The following is a 21,499-nucleotide window of genomic DNA, read 5'->3' as shown; positions in this document are numbered from 1 at the left end:
GAAAATAATTTCATCTTCTATATATTTCATGTATTTCTAGTTATGTTACGCGTTATAAAATATAGTATAACTTCGGACAATACTGACCATTTCATTTACATAATCAGGATCAAGGCGCGGTGTCCAAGAGCAGTAGCACAGTCCTGACTGTCCAGGTACAGGACGCTGACGACCAGAATCCAGCATTCGCCAGAGACCATTACATGGCTGTGCTTCCCGAAGACCCTCGAAAGGTAACCTCTGATTTCGTTTGGATGGTAACATCAGAGTTTTTCGCTGAGTAACCAATTATGGAATTTTAGTGGTAGTTGAATACGGGATCTTGTTTGGGGGTAACAAGGTATTTTGCACAAATATTAATTATTTACTGTCACAGGGGACGAAAGTGGAAGTGCAACCGGAGACTGTTCGGGCCGTCGATCGTGATGAGGGAATCAAAGCTCCAGTTGTTTACTCATTCAGTAGAGGTGAGTGTTTATGAGTTCGTGAGCGATGAGGCAGCAGTTCGGTTAATACAAAGATAAGAAATTGAGGTGTAATGGCATGACAGAAAAGGAGACCATTTATAAGTGTGTGTGTGCATATATATATATATATATATATATATATATATATATATATATATATATATATATATATATATATATATATATTTATATATATAATCACACACGAACACATACTGTATGCAGTTGCACAATTAAGGGCTAGGTTTTTATGTATTGGAATATTATTATTCAAGTAAATATGAATTAAATCACTATCGTTCATTTCTTACAGATGAAGCGGAAGCAGCTTGGTTCCATATAGATCCGAAAACCGGGGAGATCACGATTGCCAAAGACCTCCCAGATGACAAGTTAACTCAACCCACTACGCTTGTAGTCAGGGTGTGTTATCCCGTCACTTTACTGTCTCATAAAATAATTGTATATGTTTATCATTTATATAACGCAAGAAATTTTGTTATACACGACTTCAATACAAGATGTCTGCTCTTTGAGATAGTATTAACTTTGAATTTTAATACCTGTTTTCAATTATCATCATCTTTGTGTCCACTTTCATATTTAAAATATTCCACATATTGTACCGTATTAATTTTGACATTCAAATATTTCCTTCAGGCAACTCAAGTTGACAATCCAGATAGATACGCTTTGACAACTGTGACCCTGTCAAGGAGAGGATATCACTCAACGCAGCTGCAGTTCGTGCAGAGGGATTACGTAGCAACCGTGTTGGAAAATCTGCCACGACACTCTTTAATTGCTCCGACAATCATAAACAAAAATTTAGAAAAAGTAGGAAAATGATTTGTATTTTTAAAATTTTACACAATATTAAATGCATATGACTGTTTTCTTTAGAATGCCTCTCAGAAAGTTATCGTCTTTTCAAGGCACACAATTTTTATGAGTAACGCTATTCCCATTTAAGAAAGTAATTGATGATATGATATCATCAAGAATATTTCTCTTTGAAGTAAACAATAGAAGCACGCCGTCGTGTTCCACGGCAAAATTTTCCAATAAATTATTAAAACCGTATCATCTTCCAACAGGGCATTCGATTTAGCCTGGAAAGGGGTGGAGATGGAGTGTTCCGTATTTCACCTTCAGGCCAGATTCTCTTAGACCATGAATTAGACTTTGAAGAGCAACAAGAATATAACCTCAAAGTCTACGTAACAGACGGAACATTCGTAAGTAATGTAATCTGCATGTCCTTTTGAATTCCCGTGGTGAAATAGAATAGACCGAAGCCCAAATGTGTGGTAGGGGACATTTTTTTAGAAGGTTCGGTGTCCCCTTAAAGACTTTTCATCTCAGGTTCTCAGAGCAAGGCGTTTGGGTACAGATAATTGTTAATAAAAGCGATTTTCAGAAATTTTAATAATTTGTACTCTACACCTCATTACATTTATCAAATATTTTACTGTATATTTTTACTGGTAGTATGTGGACGTTGTGTTGAAACAGTCCTAGGAAAATTAAGGAGTAAAATTTTCTTCTCTTCACAATTTCACAATACAGAAATAACAAGTGTTATGTGAATAATTAACCTTTCAACTAATTCTTTTGTTCTTCCCAGAATGACACTGCTACACTGAAGGTCCAGGTTCTCAATGTAAATGACTGGGATCCACGTTTTCGATACCCTCAGTATGAATTCTTTGTGACTTCGACTACACTTAGACCTGGAGATGGTGTTGGCAATGTAGAAGTAGCCGACGGTGACAGGGGAGATCAGATCACTCTCACTGTCATGGGGCAGGATGCAAAGTAAGATTTAGCTATCACCTCCTGATTTTAAACGTTCTGAAATGCGAGTTGACAGTGATCTACAGTTGAATGAGAAGTTTCTATTTTGTATTTACTTTGTGTTCAGCTCAGAAAACTAAATAATCTACTTATAAATAAACGCATGCTGTTATTGGTGTATGATTACTGTGGTACACAGTGAAAATGAAACTAATCATGCCTACAGACATGGGGGACAACAGGCACTTTTGTGATTGTAGTTATCATGCAGAATAGGGGGTTTCATACATCATTTATATTGTATTGATATATTTGCTTTTCAGGATGTTCACTATAGGCAGTGATGGTGAGCTTAGAATCAGAGACCTAACATCTCTCAATTCAACAGAAGCGCACATTGTCGTCTTTGCCAAGGATTCAGGAATTCCACCTAGAACTGTGAGCCTTCTTCATTTTGTTGAACTTGTACTTCTGTTGTATGTTTCAAAAGTGTGATACAGTACTTTAATTAATGTGCAAGGTATTGGTTACTGTATTGATGTTCTATAACTGTGTAATTCAATCAACAGGCCTCTGCTCCTGTCACCATCAATTTCCCAGATGGTCTTGTTCGTTCGTCGCCTCTCGGAGCTGGTTCCAGTTTTCTCCTCATGGTCATATTTGGGGCTCTCCTTGGAGTTTTCATTCTTGTGATCATTTGCCTTGCCATTTACATCCACAAAAAGTAAGTATAGAACCTTATTCTTTTATGGTAGTGGGTATGTTGTTTTATAATGAATTTAACTGCTAAGTTTTTGTGGAAACAATAAGAAAGGAAAATAGGGGGGAAAATTAAGCAAAGAAAGTCACAAGTTGTAAGTAACTTGTTAGGTGGTGAGTTTTCAGTTAATAGCACAGTTGTCAGTACAGGCACTTTGTAAAAAAATTATTGCTGATAACCAGATATTTTAGTATATTATTTTGGTTTCAATTTGTCAATGGAAAACTGGCCTCTTGCAGCAAAAAAACCACAGATGATCAAAATGCAGCTCTCCCAACCAAAATGAGGAATGTAGGATCTGTGTAAGTGGGTTACTAAAGAATGTTTTGGGTTGTGTGGTCTTTCCTTTATGATGCACTTAATGATCAGCATCTTATCTTTAGTTACAGACTTCTTTACCACAGACTTTACTTCTGTAGTAGTATGGGTGAATTTGAAGTCTAGAAAATTTTCCTCTGCTGTTCTTGCCTTTATGAAAAAAGATAGTTTGTTACAGAATTGCAGATATAAGCAAAATTAAATTAAAATACACTACTGTACTTCCGTGACCACTATCATAAATGATATTAAATGCCAATATCCATCTCAAGTTTAATGCAGTCTCTTTTTTCCCTTGTCAGCATATTCCATCAACTCTGCTTACATGGCAAAGTATTATTTGTGACACGTAAAGGGAATATCCGAATAAATTCTCATGATACATAAAATTCAGTGTTTTAGTATGCGACTGCTTTTAACTGTAGTAGAATGATAGATTGGATCATGGATTAGCAAATATTAAAGTACTTGTTTATTTAAGATCTTAATCAGTTAAGATATGCAATTTTTGCATTATATTTTGTTATTACATTTAAAAATTTGCTCTTGTGCTTTCTTTAAACTTGCATGACCAAGCCGAAGCATACATATAAACAGAGGCTTGTGCAAAGAAGGCTTCAAATTCTAAAATATGTCATACAAAATCTGGCCTTTACTGGTAGGTCACCATTTTAATTTCCAAAGAAACACTGAGGCCTTAAATGTGGAAACATGCTAATCAAGTCAGTAACTTGATAAGTGAGAACATATGCCTATTTAATAAATGATACAACATTAGCTATGATGATATAGTCAGGATGTTAAGGTATGCATATTCCTTTCGATTACAGTAGTTATTTTTTAATGATGGCTAAAATTTTTTATAATCCAAGTATACTACTTAATAATATTTAATCATTTAATGATAGTGTAAAGTTATTGCGATTGTGATGAATACCACTGTATTCAGTCTTCAGCTTTGTAATAATTATAAGTCAGAGAAGGACATGAGATGTAGATATTTCTCTCATTAAGACTAAGCAAAGACAATTTTGATTTACAGTCTTCATTTCTTAGCTTTTTTTTTAGGTAGCTTTCTTAGGATACTTGTTTACTATTTTCTTAAACAGGAAAAGTAAGGTTTCTAATTTAGAAGAATTTCTTGGTGAGCTCTTTCTTTCTCTGCATATTCCAGAAGTTTTTGTCACAATTTCTTATTACACATCTTGTCAACTTGAACCTACGGTGACATCTCGGTGATGCTATTCAAAACTATTTTGTATTGCTTTGAAACTTTCATAAACCTTCCAATAAAATAAGTTCCTGGAAGTAGCCCAGAAAATTTAGCAAGGGTTCTTTTAACCATATTTATGTTTTGAGAGCAATTAGCTTAAGTCACATTTTTGTTTGAAGGAAAGGTCTTGATTTTATAAACCGACTTCAGTATACAGTATAGAGTATTGTGAAAAATACCTGATGGGGAAAGTGTTCAAGCTTTTAATTTTTTTTTTTTGCCCATGGCAAAAACTCAGTGTTAAATGAGTCTTTATGTACAGACTTAAATTCCCTCATAACAAATTTCAGGAATCTAATGATATACTGTATAAGCTTTCATTTTATTTTTCAAAGAATTCTACTAGTTTTCTTAATGTTCCATGTAAAACCACAAAAGTTGATAATGGACTTCTACTTTTGAAAAACAGCAAAAAATACCGAGATGACAGTGATGCAGCTCTACCAACAAAAATGAGCCAGATTGTATCCAACAGCATTCCACACACCAAGCTTGATCCACTGTCTCCTCTGAATCATCAGGTATGTTAATTTAATTAAATCAGTATTTCAGTAATTTTTTAATAGGACTAGATTTTACCCCACTCGATTCCCTTAAATGGAAAAGTTTTGAAGGATTAAAGGGATAAACTAGAAGATATGAATTATCTACAAGTGTGTGGTACAGTATGTTAGTCAAGTTTTAATTATGGGTTTACTTATTAACACAAGGATTTTGTGTCAAATATTTGCTGGATACAATTATTAACTTGTATATTTAAGAACCTAAGATATGTAGATGGATGGATACTTTTGAAAATTGGTTATGTTCTGAATTATATTTTTATATGCACTTCAAAAATGTTTAATATCATATTTTTTTAATACTTCCTTAACAGATGCAGGGTAATGGTAGACAGATGACTCCCTTGGGAAGTCCTGTGCAACAGGATGGACTCACAGGCATTGAGCTCCCATCTCCTGAGAATAACAATAATCAAACTATTAACAATAATTATAGTAATGGCAGTATCAGAGCCAGCACAAGTAAGTAATCATTAACTCCTACGTGCTGCAATAATTTCCTTTAACTTTAGTTCATGGGAAATATTATCGTCACCTCTATTTAAAAAAAAGTCTTCATACCTGCAATCGTTCCAATATTACAGACGGATCAGCGCAAAGCAGTCGCAGGTATCTGAAGAATCCCCTTGCCAATGGATCATTTCCAGTGTCATCCACAAATATTCCTCCAACTCCATCAGAGACTTCCAATAATGGAGCTATTCCTGGCAGCTTTGGGGATGGTTCATCCCTTAATGGAACAGTGAGATCATACTCAACTACAGCATCCACTGCTTCCCTTAGTGGAACACCAGAGCCTCCTGCACATTCATCCAAGTATGACATACTATTTTTTTTTATACAAAATTCCCTCTTGGAATTCATGACATTGCTTGCCGTGTTATGATAGTTTGGAGAGAATTATTATGTACAAAGATAACAACTGTGAATTCATACATAACCTATTAATCTATTTTGCTTGGTATCTACTCTTTAGTGTTTTTAATAAAAGTTATGTAACAACCAGATTAAATATATGTACTTCAAGCTAATATCCATAAAAATAATCCTGTTACTGTGTCAGTGTTTCTACTGGCTACATATATACATACAGCCATTTATTAATAATATGCTCTCCTTTTTTTGGTGCTTTTTTGTTTTTCATCTTAACAGTGTTAAAATTAAAAGCAGTGTACTTAATAATTGACCCCCACTCTTACCTTGTCTCTAGATCCTTCTCCTTTCTGCTACTTAGTAGCTTTGTTATTCTTTCAAAGGTATTACTCTAACCACATATATTGAATTGAAAAGTGCTGGAAGCATTGAAACACCTTCCAGGCAACTCGGCTGCAATCTCTAGTCCTTGTATTCTTTGGTTCGATGTTTGTTTCTCTTCCTTTATTAATGAGCTTTGGAATTCTTTCCTCGCTTCTGTTTTCCCAGGTTCAGTTAAGTTAACCCTCTCCAAAACATGCTAAACTTCCTTAAGGGTTAGGACCATTCTTTTGTGTCTTTGCTTTTCTTATTCTTAAGTCAGTCAGGCCTGGTCTAGATGTCTCTATTAGGTTACCTGTCCCATCAAGGCCCCAGCAAAAATAAAATTGCTGGGCCATCTATAGAAGTTTTAATTTCAGCAAGGAAATTTATATACAGTAATATGTCTCAATGCTATTTGCACTGGTACTTTTAAATAAAATGTTACTACCCATAAATTTTAACATAATCAAATGGACTTACCTCTATTGTACTTAAACTATACGTTGAATTGATAATAATGATTAACTTCACATAAACGTTTATATATTTGTTAATATCTAAAAGTTTCTTTTGCATTAATTCATTTAAAATATTAGTAAAATACAGCTTTTTTGTTAATGTGATGAATTGAAAAAAAAATCTGACTTACTTCAGAGAAAAGATATTCAAAGCCAGAATTGAATTTTTATGTTTATTCTTCCCTTGCAGGTCAGCCACAGGGACTTTAATAAAAGGTGGACTGAGAGGAAGTAATCGCAGCTCTGTGTCACCAGGAAGTGGAAGTGCTAAATCTAAGAGGTTAAATGCTGTTTCTACAGTTAATAAATACAATCTTTTTAATATTTTATAACATATGCAATAAATCTGAACTGACTTTCCATGTGTAATCATCTCAAGCTCGTGCAGGTTTCTCATACAGTATTTGTATTTCACAGTGGATCACCTGCTGGGTCTGCTAGGGCTGTTGGAGGTCTTCCTGCAAATAAAGTGGGGCCTGCTCCTACACCTCCAAACACTCCATACTTTGATGCTTCTTCGCCAGATAGCCAGCCCAGTTCATCTGGGTCTAATCAGTCTAGTAAAGTTGCCTGGCCACATGGATCAATTCCAAAGAGAGTTAAAAAGCTCTCTTGGGAAGATGAACTTAGTAACAAGGTAAGTTTTCAGAGACAGTTATTCATACATAATAAATTTAAAAGGTAAGTTTTAAGAAATACTACCTACCCAAGGGTGGGTGGCCAGCAAGTGCAAAATAATTGCTTAAAGTAGCAATGGATAAGTGCAATCCACCTTCATGGGGAGTCCTTGTATCTTATTACATACCCTCATTCCATGATCCCTTTCTGCATATTAGAGGCATATCATTCAACTGAACACAAAAGACATCACCCAGAGATGCACAAAATTTAGAACAATTTTATGATCACTTATTTTACTTAAGCCATACCTTATAAAAGTAGCACAATCTTAGTTAAGAGTAGAGCCATATCTATTGCAGCAATAGTCTTGAGTCCTCTTTCTAGTGAGTACTCTATTCCTCACTTAGGTGGGGTGGGAGGAGGAAATGGTAAAGTTTAGTCCTGAACCCATTGCTAGTATGTAAACTCAGATGTGGAGGGCTTCGCTACTGCATTTGAACCCGAAGGTTGAATATAGTGCAGGTGATCAGGGATTATCAGGACTCGGAGATTTTACACTCAACCATGGCCTCCACACTACTCCTTGGGAAGAGTAGCAATGACCCGGACATGAGGAAGGCTACTCTCATGCAACACCAGCCAAGAAAAAAAGAGGTCTCTCCTTCTAAGGACCAAGTTTACCCACTGGTTGGCATTCTGGTGTGCCAGGAAGGTGAGGGTCCTACCTCCTGATAACAGCAACCCTCCTAAATGCCTTCTTGCTCCAAGACAAGAGACCTGATATAACTTAGTCCTTTAGCGTGTTCAACCAAAGGTTGAGCTACATTACAGTCCAGATTTGATGTCGTGGATACTGTCTCCGCTGCAGTAGCCTTTGCAGCAGAGTACTACGCACCCTCCTGATGAAGCCTATCCAGCAGGTGGTCATTTGTCCAACACTAACAGAGCAGACTCCAGCATGTTGTATTTCCTCTGATGTGATAGCAGTGGGGAAAGGAGCTTTCTCAATTTGCTAAAGGCAAGAGAATTCCTTGACCCACAGATTGGGGCATTCACCTCCAAAATGCCATATGTTAACTGAGACCATGGTTACCTGACCAAAGGCCTTGCTTCTACCGTTTTCAACGATCAGCTCAGTAGATTAGATGTTTGGCAAGTACAAAGCCAAGGTCACCTCCCCAAAAGTATTCTGCCAACAAATGAGTGCAATAATCTCCTTAAGTACTGCTCCAATTTGGCCTGGGGGGGAGGTGGTTCTGGATGAACAGGACTGGATCCCTGGGACGAGAGTTGCACCTTCTTCAGACAAAGGAGGAGTCATGCCATTCCCAGTCCTGTACCAAGCCCAAAAAGACTTGTCAGAAAAAAGGATCAGGACTCAGTTGATTTGCTGTTGGAATGGAGTTCCAACTTCAGATGCCACCACTTGCCTGCTCCTAAACTCAGTAGCCACTGAGCCAATACACAGAGGGGAAGAAAGGGCCCTCACTACCCCTCTCACACACATGGCAACTATGCACAAGAGGCAGAAGAGGTGAAAGGACCTCTTCATGGAGTGAGAACTCGGATCATGAACACTCCAGAAAGTGCAGAGACACTGTGTGGAAAAAGAGTAAGATTCCCTCCTAAAGTCTCCCTAAGAAAGTTGAGGAGAATCTCCCTTCACCAGCACAAATCTGATCCATAGATGAAACCCTAGACGAGTGTGCAGGTTGTGCAACCCCCTCTGTGTTACTCCTTGGAGATGTAGGAAAATGGGTTGTCTTGCAACTGCCTTTCTGCCCTTTCCTGATCATCCAACCAAGGTTGGACAATTACCGAGACACACGGACTCATCCTGGTATGAGCTCAAGAGCTTATGGTGGGGCAAAGTCAGAGCAGACCTCAAGATTAAGCGAGTTGGTGCCATGCTGCCAGCTATGCCAGAGGTAGACCAATCACCACCCAATGATTGCACAATTCCACTCCTCCCCAAGAGGGAAGAGCACAGGGAAGTAGCCTGCTTGGACTTTTTCATAGTTTAAAAGAGGCAGTATCCTTTATTGTCATCTTCTTTGTCATTGTCGAGCTCATCTTCCTCCTTGTCCCCAGACCCTCTTCCACTGCGCAAGTACGAGAAGAAAGATGTGTTCGACAATGACAAAGAAGATGACAACAAAGGATATTGCCAGGAACAATTACATGAAGAGTGCCATGGGTGCTTCTTCCCTTTCCTGTCACTTGTCTTCCTTGTGATTACACACTAAAGGGCTGGTCAAGACCAGAATGTAAGACTTAGTCATACCTACCAGAGGATTGCTACAGGAAATACTACAGAAAAATGACTAAAATATTTTAAATCAATTATGAAACAAAATAACAAATCTGAGGTCTAACATAAGGGGATTTTCTCAAGTGCCTAGTTGGAATCTGGTTATTAAGAGCACAAGGTTTTGTTGGCAATGGGAGATAGCCAATGGGGAAAGAGGTGGGTGGAGCCCAACCTGGTTTCCCCCTAGTGGATGCTGTGATGCTTGTTTTCTTCCAGCCCAGGTACCTGTGTGAGGGGTGGCTTGAAGTGGGCCATGTACGTTAAGACCTCAGGTTTCTTAGCTATGAAAAATACAAATTGATTTAAAATTTGTCATTTGTTCATATACAGAACAAACCCTTGGTCTTAACGTAAGGGGAGACTTACTTTTAGTGGGAGGATAAAGCAAGCTTTAGAACTGACTGGTGGTTCAGCTCACTTGGGCTCTCTTCCTGGCAAATTGTTAGATCATAGGAATGAGTCGTATGCCCATTCTGTTAAGCGAAGGGTTACTCAACAGCCAGACATCTGGGCTAAGAGACAATGGAAACTCCTGTCAACATTGTGTCTTGGAAGAATAAAAAGAACCTGTAATTGTCGGAGACAACAAAACTCACGTTAGCTACCAACCTTGTTCTGTTGTCAGTTCCTCTCTCCCCTTGTAAGAGAGGGGAAGGGACTTGCTTCTACTAAAGAATTTGTATTGTGTAGGAACAATCAGATATGACAAATGGAATGAGTGCTCACTCACCTGTGTCTAACCAATTCCAGCAAATGATGGTTCAAATCTCTCCACTGCCTGCCAGAAGAGGAGGAAAAGAAATCGAAAGGAAGGAGGTCAGTCATCCCATTCACTTTCATAACCAACATCTTAGGTAAGATACACACTGCTAAGGTAAGATATACACTGTCCCTCTATGGACACCAGATAACCTACACAACTTGTTGAGCAGCCACCACAGGCCCCAAGGAAAAAGTTTCCAAGGACTTATGGGTAATGTGAAGGTCGTTTGGCGAAGCCATGTACCAGCCTTCAGTATCCTATGAACCGACAAGTTCTTTTTGAAAGTGATGAAAGGGCCAAAGCCCCTAGCATCATGGCCTCTTGCAAACTGTACTGGCATCTGTATGTGAAGAGATATTGTATGCTTGTCTAATCCCTTCACATAGCTAAAAGGAGATGGTGTTCTTGGATGATACTTCTTATTCCGGCCTGTACTAACAAAAAGGCTTCGACAATCAGGTCTGAGATGTCGAGTCCTTTTTAGATAGCTACACAGTACTCTGACAAGACATAAAAGTAATTTGTCTGGGTCCTTACCAACAAAATCTCCAAGGGAGGGGATTGAGAATGACTCAAACCTGTCATCATCAACCAAGGGATTTTGAGCCTTAGCGACGAATTCGAAGGCTATGGATCCCAACTCCTCGAGTGTTTAACATTAAAAGACAGACCATGAAGCCACGGCCAGTAAGAAGATCGTTTTGAGGGTTAAATTTCTGTCTGATGAACCCTGTAAAGGTTCATATGAAGCACGAGTGAGGCTGCTAAGTACCGGGGTCAAATCCCAATTAGGAGGCTTAAGATCTCTCAGGGAACAGGACTGTTCAAAACTTTTGAGAAGTATAGAGATTTCCCATGAGGCAGAAAGGTCTACTGTACACCTTTCAAACGCAGAACTAACCCTAGAGCAGCTCTATAGCCCTTGATGGCTGACACAGAGAGTAGCTTCTCCCTATGGAGGAATATGAGGAAGTCTGCTACTTGTTGAATAGAAGTTCCGACTGGAGAGAAACTCCGTTGATGACACCCATCACAGTAGACGGCTCATTTTCCCTGGCACAGCTGTAGATGATGATCTGGGATAGCCAGACATCTCTGTTGCTGTTTTGCGAGAAAAGCCTTTCGCTTGCAGAAGATACTGGATAGTCTCCAGCCATGAAGAGATAGGAACCTTACCAATTAGTGGAACCTCTCGATGTGTGGTTGGCTTGGCAAAGAAGTTTGTGCCAGGGGGGAAATCTCTCTCAGTACCTTGGTTCATCCCAAGGTTCTGAGAAGTCATTTCTCTGTTGATTACTTGAAGAAACAGGCAAAAGGGAGGAAAGGCATAAACATCCAGGTTGTCCCAAGGGTGTTGCAGGGCGCCTTCTGACACAGCCCAGTGATTTGGGACGACCAAACAAAAAATACCTCTAGCACTTGACCCCGACAATTCAGCTTGTCTGCCACAACCTTCCACTTGTCTGCCATAACCTTCCACTTGTCTGGAATGTATTTGGCTGAGAGATCCACTGAGTCAGTCACCACCCACTGGTGTAATTGTACTGTCAGTTCATGATGTTGACAGGAAACTAACCCCATTTGTTGACATACGCCACCACCGTGATATTGTCAGACATGAGGACCATTGAGTGCCCTATCACCTTCCCTGAAATTCCTGAAGCTTTTAGCTCCAGGATGTTGATGTGAAGCTGTTTGTCTTGGTGATCACACACCCCTGAAGTCAGAAGATCTTCCAAGTCTGCACCCCAACCCTTGTTCAAGGCATCTGAGAACAGAAGAATCTCCGGAGGGGGAGAATGAAGAGGCACTCCTATGGTCAGGTTCCTACCGTTCAGTCACCATGCTAAGTCCTGTCTCACTTCTTTCAAGACAGGAACCCAAAAGGTAAAATCCCTTGAAGGGGACCAAAACTCTTTCAGTCTCCACTGAAGGGATCAAAGGTGGAGAGACATTCGTGAGGAACAAGCTTCTCCAGGGACGACATGTGACTCAGAATGATCTGCCACTGACGTGCTGGTTGCTTTTGTCTGGAGAGTAAGGACTGAACGATGGTCCTGAACTTGTCAATGTGTTGGTATGATGGGAAGACCCTCACTGCTGTTGTGTCTATATGCATGCCCAGGTAAAGAATCCTTTGGCTGGGCATGAGATTTGACTTCTGCGAATTTATCACTATGCCTAAGCTGTGGCAAAATTGGAGTAAACGGTCCCTGTCTTGGATTAACTTTACCTGAAAACTTGCCAGGACCAGCCAGTCATCGAGGTACCTCAGGATGCATATCCTGTGAGAATGGGCCCAGGTTGAAAGTAGAGTCAACACACTTGTGAAAACCTGTGGGGCAGTTGAAAGGCCAAAGCACAGCATCTTGAATTGGTAAACTATCTCTCTCAGGCTGAAGCTAAGAAACTTCCAGGAAGAATGGTTGATTGGAATCTGAGATGCATCCTTCAGGTCTGTTGTGAGCATGAAGTCATTCTTCCTGATGGCTGCTAGAACTATGCAAGGAGTTTCCATCTTGAACCGAGCCTTTCTGATGAAAAGGTTGAGAGTAGATAGGTCTATGACTGGTCTCCAATTGCCTGATGCTTTTGGAACCAGAAAGACACTGATGTAGAGCCTTGGGATCAATCCTTCATGACCTCCACAGCTCCTATTTCCATCATTTTCCTCACTACTTCTTGGAGAGCTAGATACTTCAGCAAGCCTTGAGTATACTGTACATTTCCTGGTGAAGTGGACACTCAGAGAGGGGAGGAGGAAACTCGAAGGGGAGTAGATATCCAACCCGTAGAACATCTACTACCCAGGTCTCCGCTCCGTACTGCTGCCAAGTTGCCCAGTGACCTGCCAGGCACCCCCCAACAAAGGCAGCGAGTGGGAAGGGCCGCCACCTCTACTGTCTTCCTCCTCTAGCCCTGCCTCTGCCTCTTCTCCTGGGTCTGGAAGAATGGAGCTGAAAGGGATGCTGCTGAAGAGTTTTCTTGGAGTAGGAGAAGGTTGGAGGCCCCCATGAGGGACCGTCGTGTTTTGAGGTCTTTTAGGCGAAGTGTACGTAGCCAGAGATCTGGGCTTAGCTATGTCAGCATGAGAAGGACGAGACGATTTAAAGATGGCTTGGTGCACAAGATGGTCACTGTTGTTTGCTCTCCGTCTGTCAACTGCCGCATTAACCTGGTCCTTAGGAAAAAGAGATGAGGAGCTTAGAATATCTCCATTTCTCAATGCCAAGATGGAATCCGTGCCAACAAATCTGGAGACCTTAGAGGGGGCAGAATCTCTCTTCAGTAACCAATTGGCCCATATATTTGCTGTTAAGTGAGCCAAGTATGAAAAAGTCTTGCTACCAGACTGCAACAGTCTAAGGAAGGTGGCACTCTCCTCACTGTCGCTAACCATGGAGGCATTAAAGATCTTGCCCAATGTTGTCGACCATAGGTCAAGCCATGAAACCGCCTGAAACGCCATAGAAGCTATTATCTCCACTGTAGCCGACTCTTGGTGTGTGAAGGAGGTGCCCTCCGCCTTAAATTGGTATAATGATAGGCTTGGGCCTAATCAATCCAGGTCTGGATCCACTTGTCTTGTTTGTAACACAGCCTTGGGGGTTATGTAGAAATGTCTATGCCATGCAAGTGGTGGAGGGAGCAACTTAAAAGACCTACTAGATCGAAGCAAACTGTCCTGTCCAGAGACGAGAGAATTCACCTAGACTCAAAGAAAAATCTGAAGTGGTAGACACAGTCTCTTCAGCCCAGTTGTTCTACCTACAATTGAGTTCAATGACTTCTGCGTAGGTTGTCGTAAGTTCTTGATTCTCTGCATCTAGGGGGAGAGGACCTTCAACTTCCAGTCAGTGGGGTTCTCAATCTGTCCTGTGAACTGAATCGGAGGCAACAAAAATATCCTTGTTAAACTGGGGCATAAGTTCACTCAGGCCCCAAGACCTTCTTGGGAGCATAAACTTCTGCAGAACGAGAAGGTGCCTTGTCTTGATCACGATCCCGTCCACAAGAACGGGAGCGTGTACTATGATGAGGAGATGAATGCCATGGTTGGTTATGTGGCCGTGTAAGGCTCCTGTTACATGGAGAACAGTCACGGCCGTGAGCGAGAGCGTGGATCACAGTCCCGTCCATGAAAACAGGAGCACGTATTACAGTGAGGAGATGACAGCCGTGGATGGTTGCACATCCATGTAGGGCTCTCGTTACAGGGAGAATGGTCACAGCCTCGTGAGCGAGAACATGGACTATGAGATGTAAGAGGAGAATGGTCCTGGTCCTAAGAATGTTCCCTCAACATAGACTTCTTAATGGGAACCTTGTCATCCTTCTTCATAGCCGTGGCAATAACACTAATTCCTTGAGCAGAACGAGTAGAAGATGAGATAATTGTGACTACTTGTGGAGAAGTTGGATCCGCAGATTTGTGATTCTTAAGAGGAGATTTCTCTCGACGTGTGCTTCCACCCAGGAGTAGGTAACTGGGCGACATTCATTGGCTAAAGCTGAAGACACAAGGTTGTGTGACTTGATAGGTGCACGTCTGTGCAAAGCAAGTAAGTTTGGGGCAGCTCTAGGTGAAGCAGGAACAAGTTCGACACGGATGTGTCTTGAAAACGATGATTGGCTGCAGGAGAAGCAGAGCGTGAATCCAGAAAGGGCCAGTGAATCTTCTTGTGAGGAGGTGCTATGAAGTCGTCTTCTTCCAATGTCTGATAGGGATGGAACAAACAGACAAGGGGGAGGAAGAGAAAGATGAAGATGAAGAGGGAGATCTACAATGTCTCCTCTTCGATTTCATCAACTCGGTCTGACCATACTTCTTCAAAAGAGCACCTTCAACTCTATCCAACAGAGCTTGAACAAGAGAATTGGAAGCAGCAGACATACAAGGCCCAGGATGGAAGCCCATGGAAGTGTGGGAAGATGTCACAGAAAGCTTAGCTTTGGAAACCGTCATGGCGGTAGACACTGGAGTGCAGGAAGACATGAAGTGGGACAGTAGGCCCCCCAAGGAAGGTACCCCTGGAAGGCCAAATGATGCCCAACACTCGGAAAGCTGCTGCACATCCATGACTGAAAAGACTGTACATGGGGGAGCTGGATAGAAGAACAAGGAGTAAAATCTCCATTAGAAGAAGATGCAACGAGAGGAGGTTTTGGCATGGAGGAGGTAAAACAAGGAGTGGAGGTGTCTTCCGCCATTGGAGGCGCGAAACCTTCTCAAAACGGAGCAACTGATTTTCTCCTATTTCCTCTCTTACCAAAATTCTTCCATTGCTCTGGAGACCAATTACAACACTTGGGATAGGGATTTCTTACATTACAATCATTAGATTTGCATCTGCTACAAATGGTATGTGGGTCTATATCCAAGGTGGCTAAATAACAAGAGCATGGATTTTTACCACTACCCAGGCATCTTCTCTGAGACCTGGATTGCTTAGATAATTCATGGGTTTGCATTTTCTGGGAATGCAAAAAACACACAATATAAAGCAGAATCACACAAACAAAAAAAAAGAGTATGAAAAACCAGAATGCCAAGGCATAAAGAGGGCAGGAATAACTAAAAAGACAGCGATTGTCTTGCTTGGAAGGCAGTTAAGAGAGAACCGAAGCATCACAGCATCTGCTAGGGGGAAACCAGGTCGGGCTCGTCCCACCTCTTTCCCCATTGACTATCTCCTGTTGCCACCAAATCCTTGTGTTGTTAACCAGGCTCCAGCTAGGCGCTTGAGAAAATCCCCTTACGTGAAGGCCAAGGGTTTGTTCTGTATATGAACAAAGGAAGATCCCCCCTCCTTTTCAAAAAAAGCAGTTGAAGTCAGGGCAGCTGTAGACATATCAGTAACTACCTTAGATGAAGAGGGCTCAGGTGTCAAGTTCTCTTCCCCAGGGTATCAAGGAAGGCTTCAAAAGAAGAGCTACCTGTAATACTCAGAGTAGGCCAAATCTTCACCAGGTACTGCAATGATAATGATGCCTTATGTGTACCTGGATGTCATTTTTAGATGACGGCAAGACAGTTGCATAAGGTGCACCTCCATCAGAAGCTGCTTTTTCCTCCAACGAAAGGTCATGATCAGATTTAAAAGTCCTAGTGCTTTCCTTCCTAGGAGTAGCACTCACAGGAGGTGGATGAGGAATGGAACATGGAGGAAGGAAGGAACTTGGGGATTACAGGGCATTACCAAAGGCATAAACCCCCCCCCTCCATTTGCAGGACTTCTGCTGCAGGCAGCACAGTATGAGGGTCAGTTGTTGCACACAACATAACGGCAATGATGTTGCTCACGTTGTTTCTCCATCTGGATAAAATAACAGACAGCAAGCCCAACAACGAAAAAGAACAAAAACCCAGTTAAACAGCAATATGCAAGTACTCATTCCAGCTCTCAACAACACCAATATGCAAGTACTCATTCCAGTTCTCAACAACTAAGTAGGGCAGAGTGCCACATGTCTGTGCTCTACAGTGGCTGATAGGAAAATTAGTGTGACAGTTACCGAGTGAGAAATAGTCACTCACCTCTTCCCCATCTCCACCTCATAACTACCTTGTTACCAAGTTTTCAACAACTGATTCCAGCTCACACTAAAGGATTCTCATATAAAAGGTGATACTTTGTAATTCCATGGGAACAAAAATATTTTCCAGAGTTTACTTGCACCAACTGGAACTGCAAATAAAACAGAAACTCTGCCTATTGCATAAATGTCAAAAATATGTGGAAAAAATATCACAGCAGTGCTGGTAAATTAATAGACTTATCACTGGAGATGATGCCTAAGGCTCCTCCAGAGGTGGCATTCCTACACAGAATAGCAGCAGATGATCCTATCAGAGAGCACCTCATGAAACTGTCATATAGTTTTCTGACTTAGTGCCCTGGCACTTTTGCTTGCTTTCTTCCATTTCAGTCTCTCTCAAAGCCCCTGTGAGTAATCACCATCTGTGCAAGAACAGTTTAAGTGAATGTAAAAGATGAAGGTAGGGCAAGTTTCTGATCTTCAAAAAGTACCTTTGTACATCAGGTACTTTTTGAAAATCAGAAACCCATATGAGCTACCTTCTGCAAAGCCACACATACACCATAAGAATAACCTTGATTGCTAATAAGGAATGCAAAAATTACAGATAAGTGAAAGTGAGCACATATCTACCAACTATTGCCTACAGATATTTAATCAATAACCCATTCTATCATTAAATATTATAGAAAAAGGCAGTTTGTAAAATACAAAATACAAAATTGATACTCAGAAAATTATATGAAGCAGTCATGTTTAGGTGAATACATCACTTGCAAACTGAATAACATTGTTTCATCAGCATTGAAATATTTTTTAATAGATATAATACAAATTGCAAACTAGTAGATAGCTTAAGGTGAAAAGAAAATATATTGAAAAGTGCACTTGAAATATGCTCATCAAGTGAGCGGCATATGATATATGAGAATTATAGCATTTTTATGAAGTTAAAACAATACTTTTTTTTTACAGACTGAATTAGATCCTGAAGTCAGCGTTACCCCAATGCCTCAGTCATCTGGTTCAGATACTCCAAACCTTACTGTCTACTTTTAACAATAAGTAAATTAATTAGTCTTTAGTGTTTTATGTCACCATTTTTTTTTTTTTTTTTCATTTTTCTACTCAAGATCAACATTACTGTTAACTAATGTACTTTTGTACCTGCAAGTCATTTTGGAGTCTTCCTGTAGGTTGTACTGTATCTTAAATACTTAATAAATATTTCAGCATATCACTATGTTAATTTGCAGCAGGGAGATTATAAGAATTGTTTGCTAAGTACAGTATATTCAAGAAGATTAGCTGTACTGTATTCAGTAAAATCGTACTGTTGTTATGGTGCCTGTGAGTTAAAGCTTTCATTCAAGTCTATTGAAGTGTATATTAATTCACCATGTATTGGTATATCAAAACCTACTAGAAAATGTTTGCATCAAGAAATTATTCCTTAATACCTTTTTCAAATTGAAAGATGACAAGGAAGATACACTTGCCCTGAATTCACTGGAGCCTCATGCATCATAGATGATGACAGTATCTAAGTGTCTTTCTGTATCACTATATTGTTATGCCAGTGTTCAAAGATACAGGCTCTGGATATCAAAAAGCACAAAGTTTATTTGTTGAATAGTGGTACAGTACATATACATGTGCTGTAATAAAAGAAAATGTCAAGCTTGTTTGCTTAAACTGCTGGGCTTACATTCAAATTTCAAGTTTTAGCATCATATCCATTTGTAAAACAAGCCAATTATTGGAGTCCAGACTTAATGGTTAAGTAAAAAAATTGCAATTTTGGATAGGACAGTAAGTACATATTACATTTATTCAGAGATTAAGCCCTTTTGTAATATTATTTACTAACTTTTGAAGTTTTTTTTTTTTTTCATTCCCTGCAGCAGCAGTAGAACTCCTGATTTATCTGTGATTCATTCAATACTGTAGATTAATTCCTAGATCATACCCAGGGTATGTCACAACATTAATGTTAAGGAATTTGTCTCAAAGTAATTTTTATGGTACCTGTTTTTCTCAAGGTCATAAGAATTACTTATAACTTCCAAAGGAGATTAGAAACTTTGCTTTTGCAGATCATTACTTCTGTCGTTCCTTTGGGAGTTATAGATGCTGTAATCTAAAAAATAAATGTTTTCAGTCATGTGTCATAATGGAAAAAATTTTTAATCTTTTATAAATGAGAAAACATAACACAACTCAATTATTTCATCAGTAAATCAAGAAAATTTTACTTTTAAATGTTTATGTTTAATGTTCAGTTGTTATCATACTATATCATTATGTAAATACAATACATTGAGACTCATATGTGATAGTAATGTAATGTTAGTTCATAAAATCTTTTTGTACATAGAGCCGTGTTTATCATTAAAACATGTTTCTGTCCGAGATATGTTGCTGTTACTACATTTTACACTTATATTGTTTGTAATATGTACATTGTTTGTTGTCACATAGATATTTATAAAGGGCATCGTTAACCAGTCCTTAGAAAGGCAAGGTTAGTTGTATCAATTGGTCAGGAGTTTGCTTGACTGAAGCCGAAATCTAAGATATTACTATATACACCTTAATGGATAAGGGTTACTGAACTTCGTGTAACATGATTAGTTACTGCTACAATATTTATGAATATTGTCTTTTTCACAAAACACGTAAATGAATACCAAGACTGTAAGTTATACCCCAAAGGAAAAAACTATTTTTACTAGTGTTATAATTTTTGCCATATCAATGATACCGTACTTGACTTTGAAACCTGAAGGAAAATTTGAAATATGTCTATAGTTAGAAAATATAGTTTTGATTTCCCCAGTTTTAGTATAGTCTAATATTTCTAAACTAATACAGTATTCACTAACTTAATTTTCTACAAAACCATTTACATTTTGGAGTAAAATTTGACAGCAAGAAAAATGTCCTAATTAGACAACTGATTGAGCAAGAATATCACTAGTTCTTTGGCACAAAATAGTAATTTATAACCCAACATATCGGTCAACAAATGTTATTCATTTCTGTTAAGAGAATGTAAACAAGGGAAAGTTGATGAGCCAATAATCATTATAGCTAATTTTATAATTTTAGTTACTTTGATATCATAATGGATTATGGTAAGACTTTTTGTGTCCAAAATACAAGAAAAATCTTAATCACTTTCTTAAATAGCAATAGTGATATTTCAGTAGGTACAGTATTTGTATATTTTTCTTTATTATAGACCTCAGTGTTATACACTGATCAGCTGTAAATTTGTCAGAACAATGCTTTACAAATTCATTTCCATTATTAGTACTTCTAATAATGACAGGTGCTTCCACAACTGAGACCAAATTGGAATAGGCTAGAGTTCTTTTCTTTATATATCTCACAAGATTTTCTATGAGAAAATATTAAATGTAATTCAAACAGCAAATCTTGGCTTTGTGCAATCTATTTTTGTAAATAATTTTCAAATTTTAATGAAAGTTTCTTCCAATGTAATTTATTAACATTGAAAATCCATTGGTTTAATGGTATTGATATATTAGTAATAAAATGTACTTCAAAATTTTTTGTATGATTTATAACCATGCAAGTTTAAATATTCCTATCATGTGAAGAAAAACAACAAACATGCTATACTTTTCAAAATCTATCAATCTTAGAGCATCCAAAATGCAAAGATGATTCCTATAGTTCCCTCTGACCTCAATATGAGAGGTTCACAGACATGTTAGCCACGATGAATAACAATCCCAGGCACTTCCAAACCTGAAAGAACCTACTCAAGCAGTCACACTTCTTTATAATCTGCAGTACCTCCTGATGCTTAAGCATTACACTTGGAGTCTATCCACCAAGGTCTCAGAGGTAGCAAAAGTTTTTCAAAGAAAGCAACTGAAGCCATTTTAGGACCCTATAGGACTTCAACCAACATCCTCAACCAGGCCAGGTGCACCCAGTTCTTCTGTAGATGGTGTAGTAAAAGGGGGCATTGATCCAGTCAACTCCACTATTCCTGTGATTGAAGATTTTTACCTTTCTCTGACAAGGCATGAAATTCCATCTCTGCCAATAAAGTTACAAGTGTGTCCTATCACAGGTAATTAAATTTGTGGATTAAACAAGAGTTCCTCAGGGGAACTAAAGAGGTTCATCCAGAACTTTTAAGGAGGTTCTGCATGTGTCACTTAAACCTGGTCCTTAGATCTGAGTTTGAGTTTAGAAGATATGACTATAGAATGTTGAGATTCGTGGTCAGAATGCAATGGGACAATTGTATCAGGAATTATGAAATGGCAGAGATGTGCCCAAAGGCCGAGGTAC

The 21,499-nt window shown here is 39.2% G+C and overlaps 1 protein-coding gene across 4 annotated transcripts in view; it reads left to right on the top strand.

The window, feature by feature from the left end:
* Window positions 1–20,741, top strand: part of Cad96Cb (protocadherin Fat 4-like Cad96Ca) — a 372,880-nt gene extending 352,139 nt beyond the window's left edge. For all 4 annotated transcript variants that reach the window (XM_067083989.1, XM_067083991.1, XM_067083990.1 and 1 more), the window contains 14 exons: window positions 108–233; window positions 377–467; window positions 781–890; window positions 1,128–1,304; window positions 1,565–1,705; window positions 2,095–2,285; window positions 2,588–2,702; window positions 2,834–2,988; window positions 5,025–5,136; window positions 5,493–5,640; window positions 5,763–5,994; window positions 7,123–7,212; window positions 7,350–7,569; window positions 18,143–20,741. In XM_067083989.1, the coding sequence (XP_066940090.1) occupies window positions 108–233; window positions 377–467; window positions 781–890; window positions 1,128–1,304; window positions 1,565–1,705; window positions 2,095–2,285; window positions 2,588–2,702; window positions 2,834–2,988; window positions 5,025–5,136; window positions 5,493–5,640; window positions 5,763–5,994; window positions 7,123–7,212; window positions 7,350–7,569; window positions 18,143–18,226 (1,992 nt within the window). In that variant the 3' untranslated portion in view covers window positions 18,227–20,741. The remainder of the gene's footprint in view (window positions 1–107; window positions 234–376; window positions 468–780; window positions 891–1,127; window positions 1,305–1,564; window positions 1,706–2,094; window positions 2,286–2,587; window positions 2,703–2,833; window positions 2,989–5,024; window positions 5,137–5,492; window positions 5,641–5,762; window positions 5,995–7,122; window positions 7,213–7,349; window positions 7,570–18,142) is intronic.
* Window positions 20,742–21,499: the final 758 nt, after the last annotated feature.

The sequence above is a fragment of the Macrobrachium rosenbergii genome, chromosome 41, assembly GCF_040412425.1.
Source record: "Macrobrachium rosenbergii isolate ZJJX-2024 chromosome 41, ASM4041242v1, whole genome shotgun sequence".
In the NCBI taxonomy this organism is placed as follows: Eukaryota; Metazoa; Arthropoda; class Malacostraca; order Decapoda; family Palaemonidae; genus Macrobrachium; species Macrobrachium rosenbergii.
Note: the sequence above shows the minus strand (reverse complement) of the source record. Positions and strands in the feature narration are given on the sequence as shown.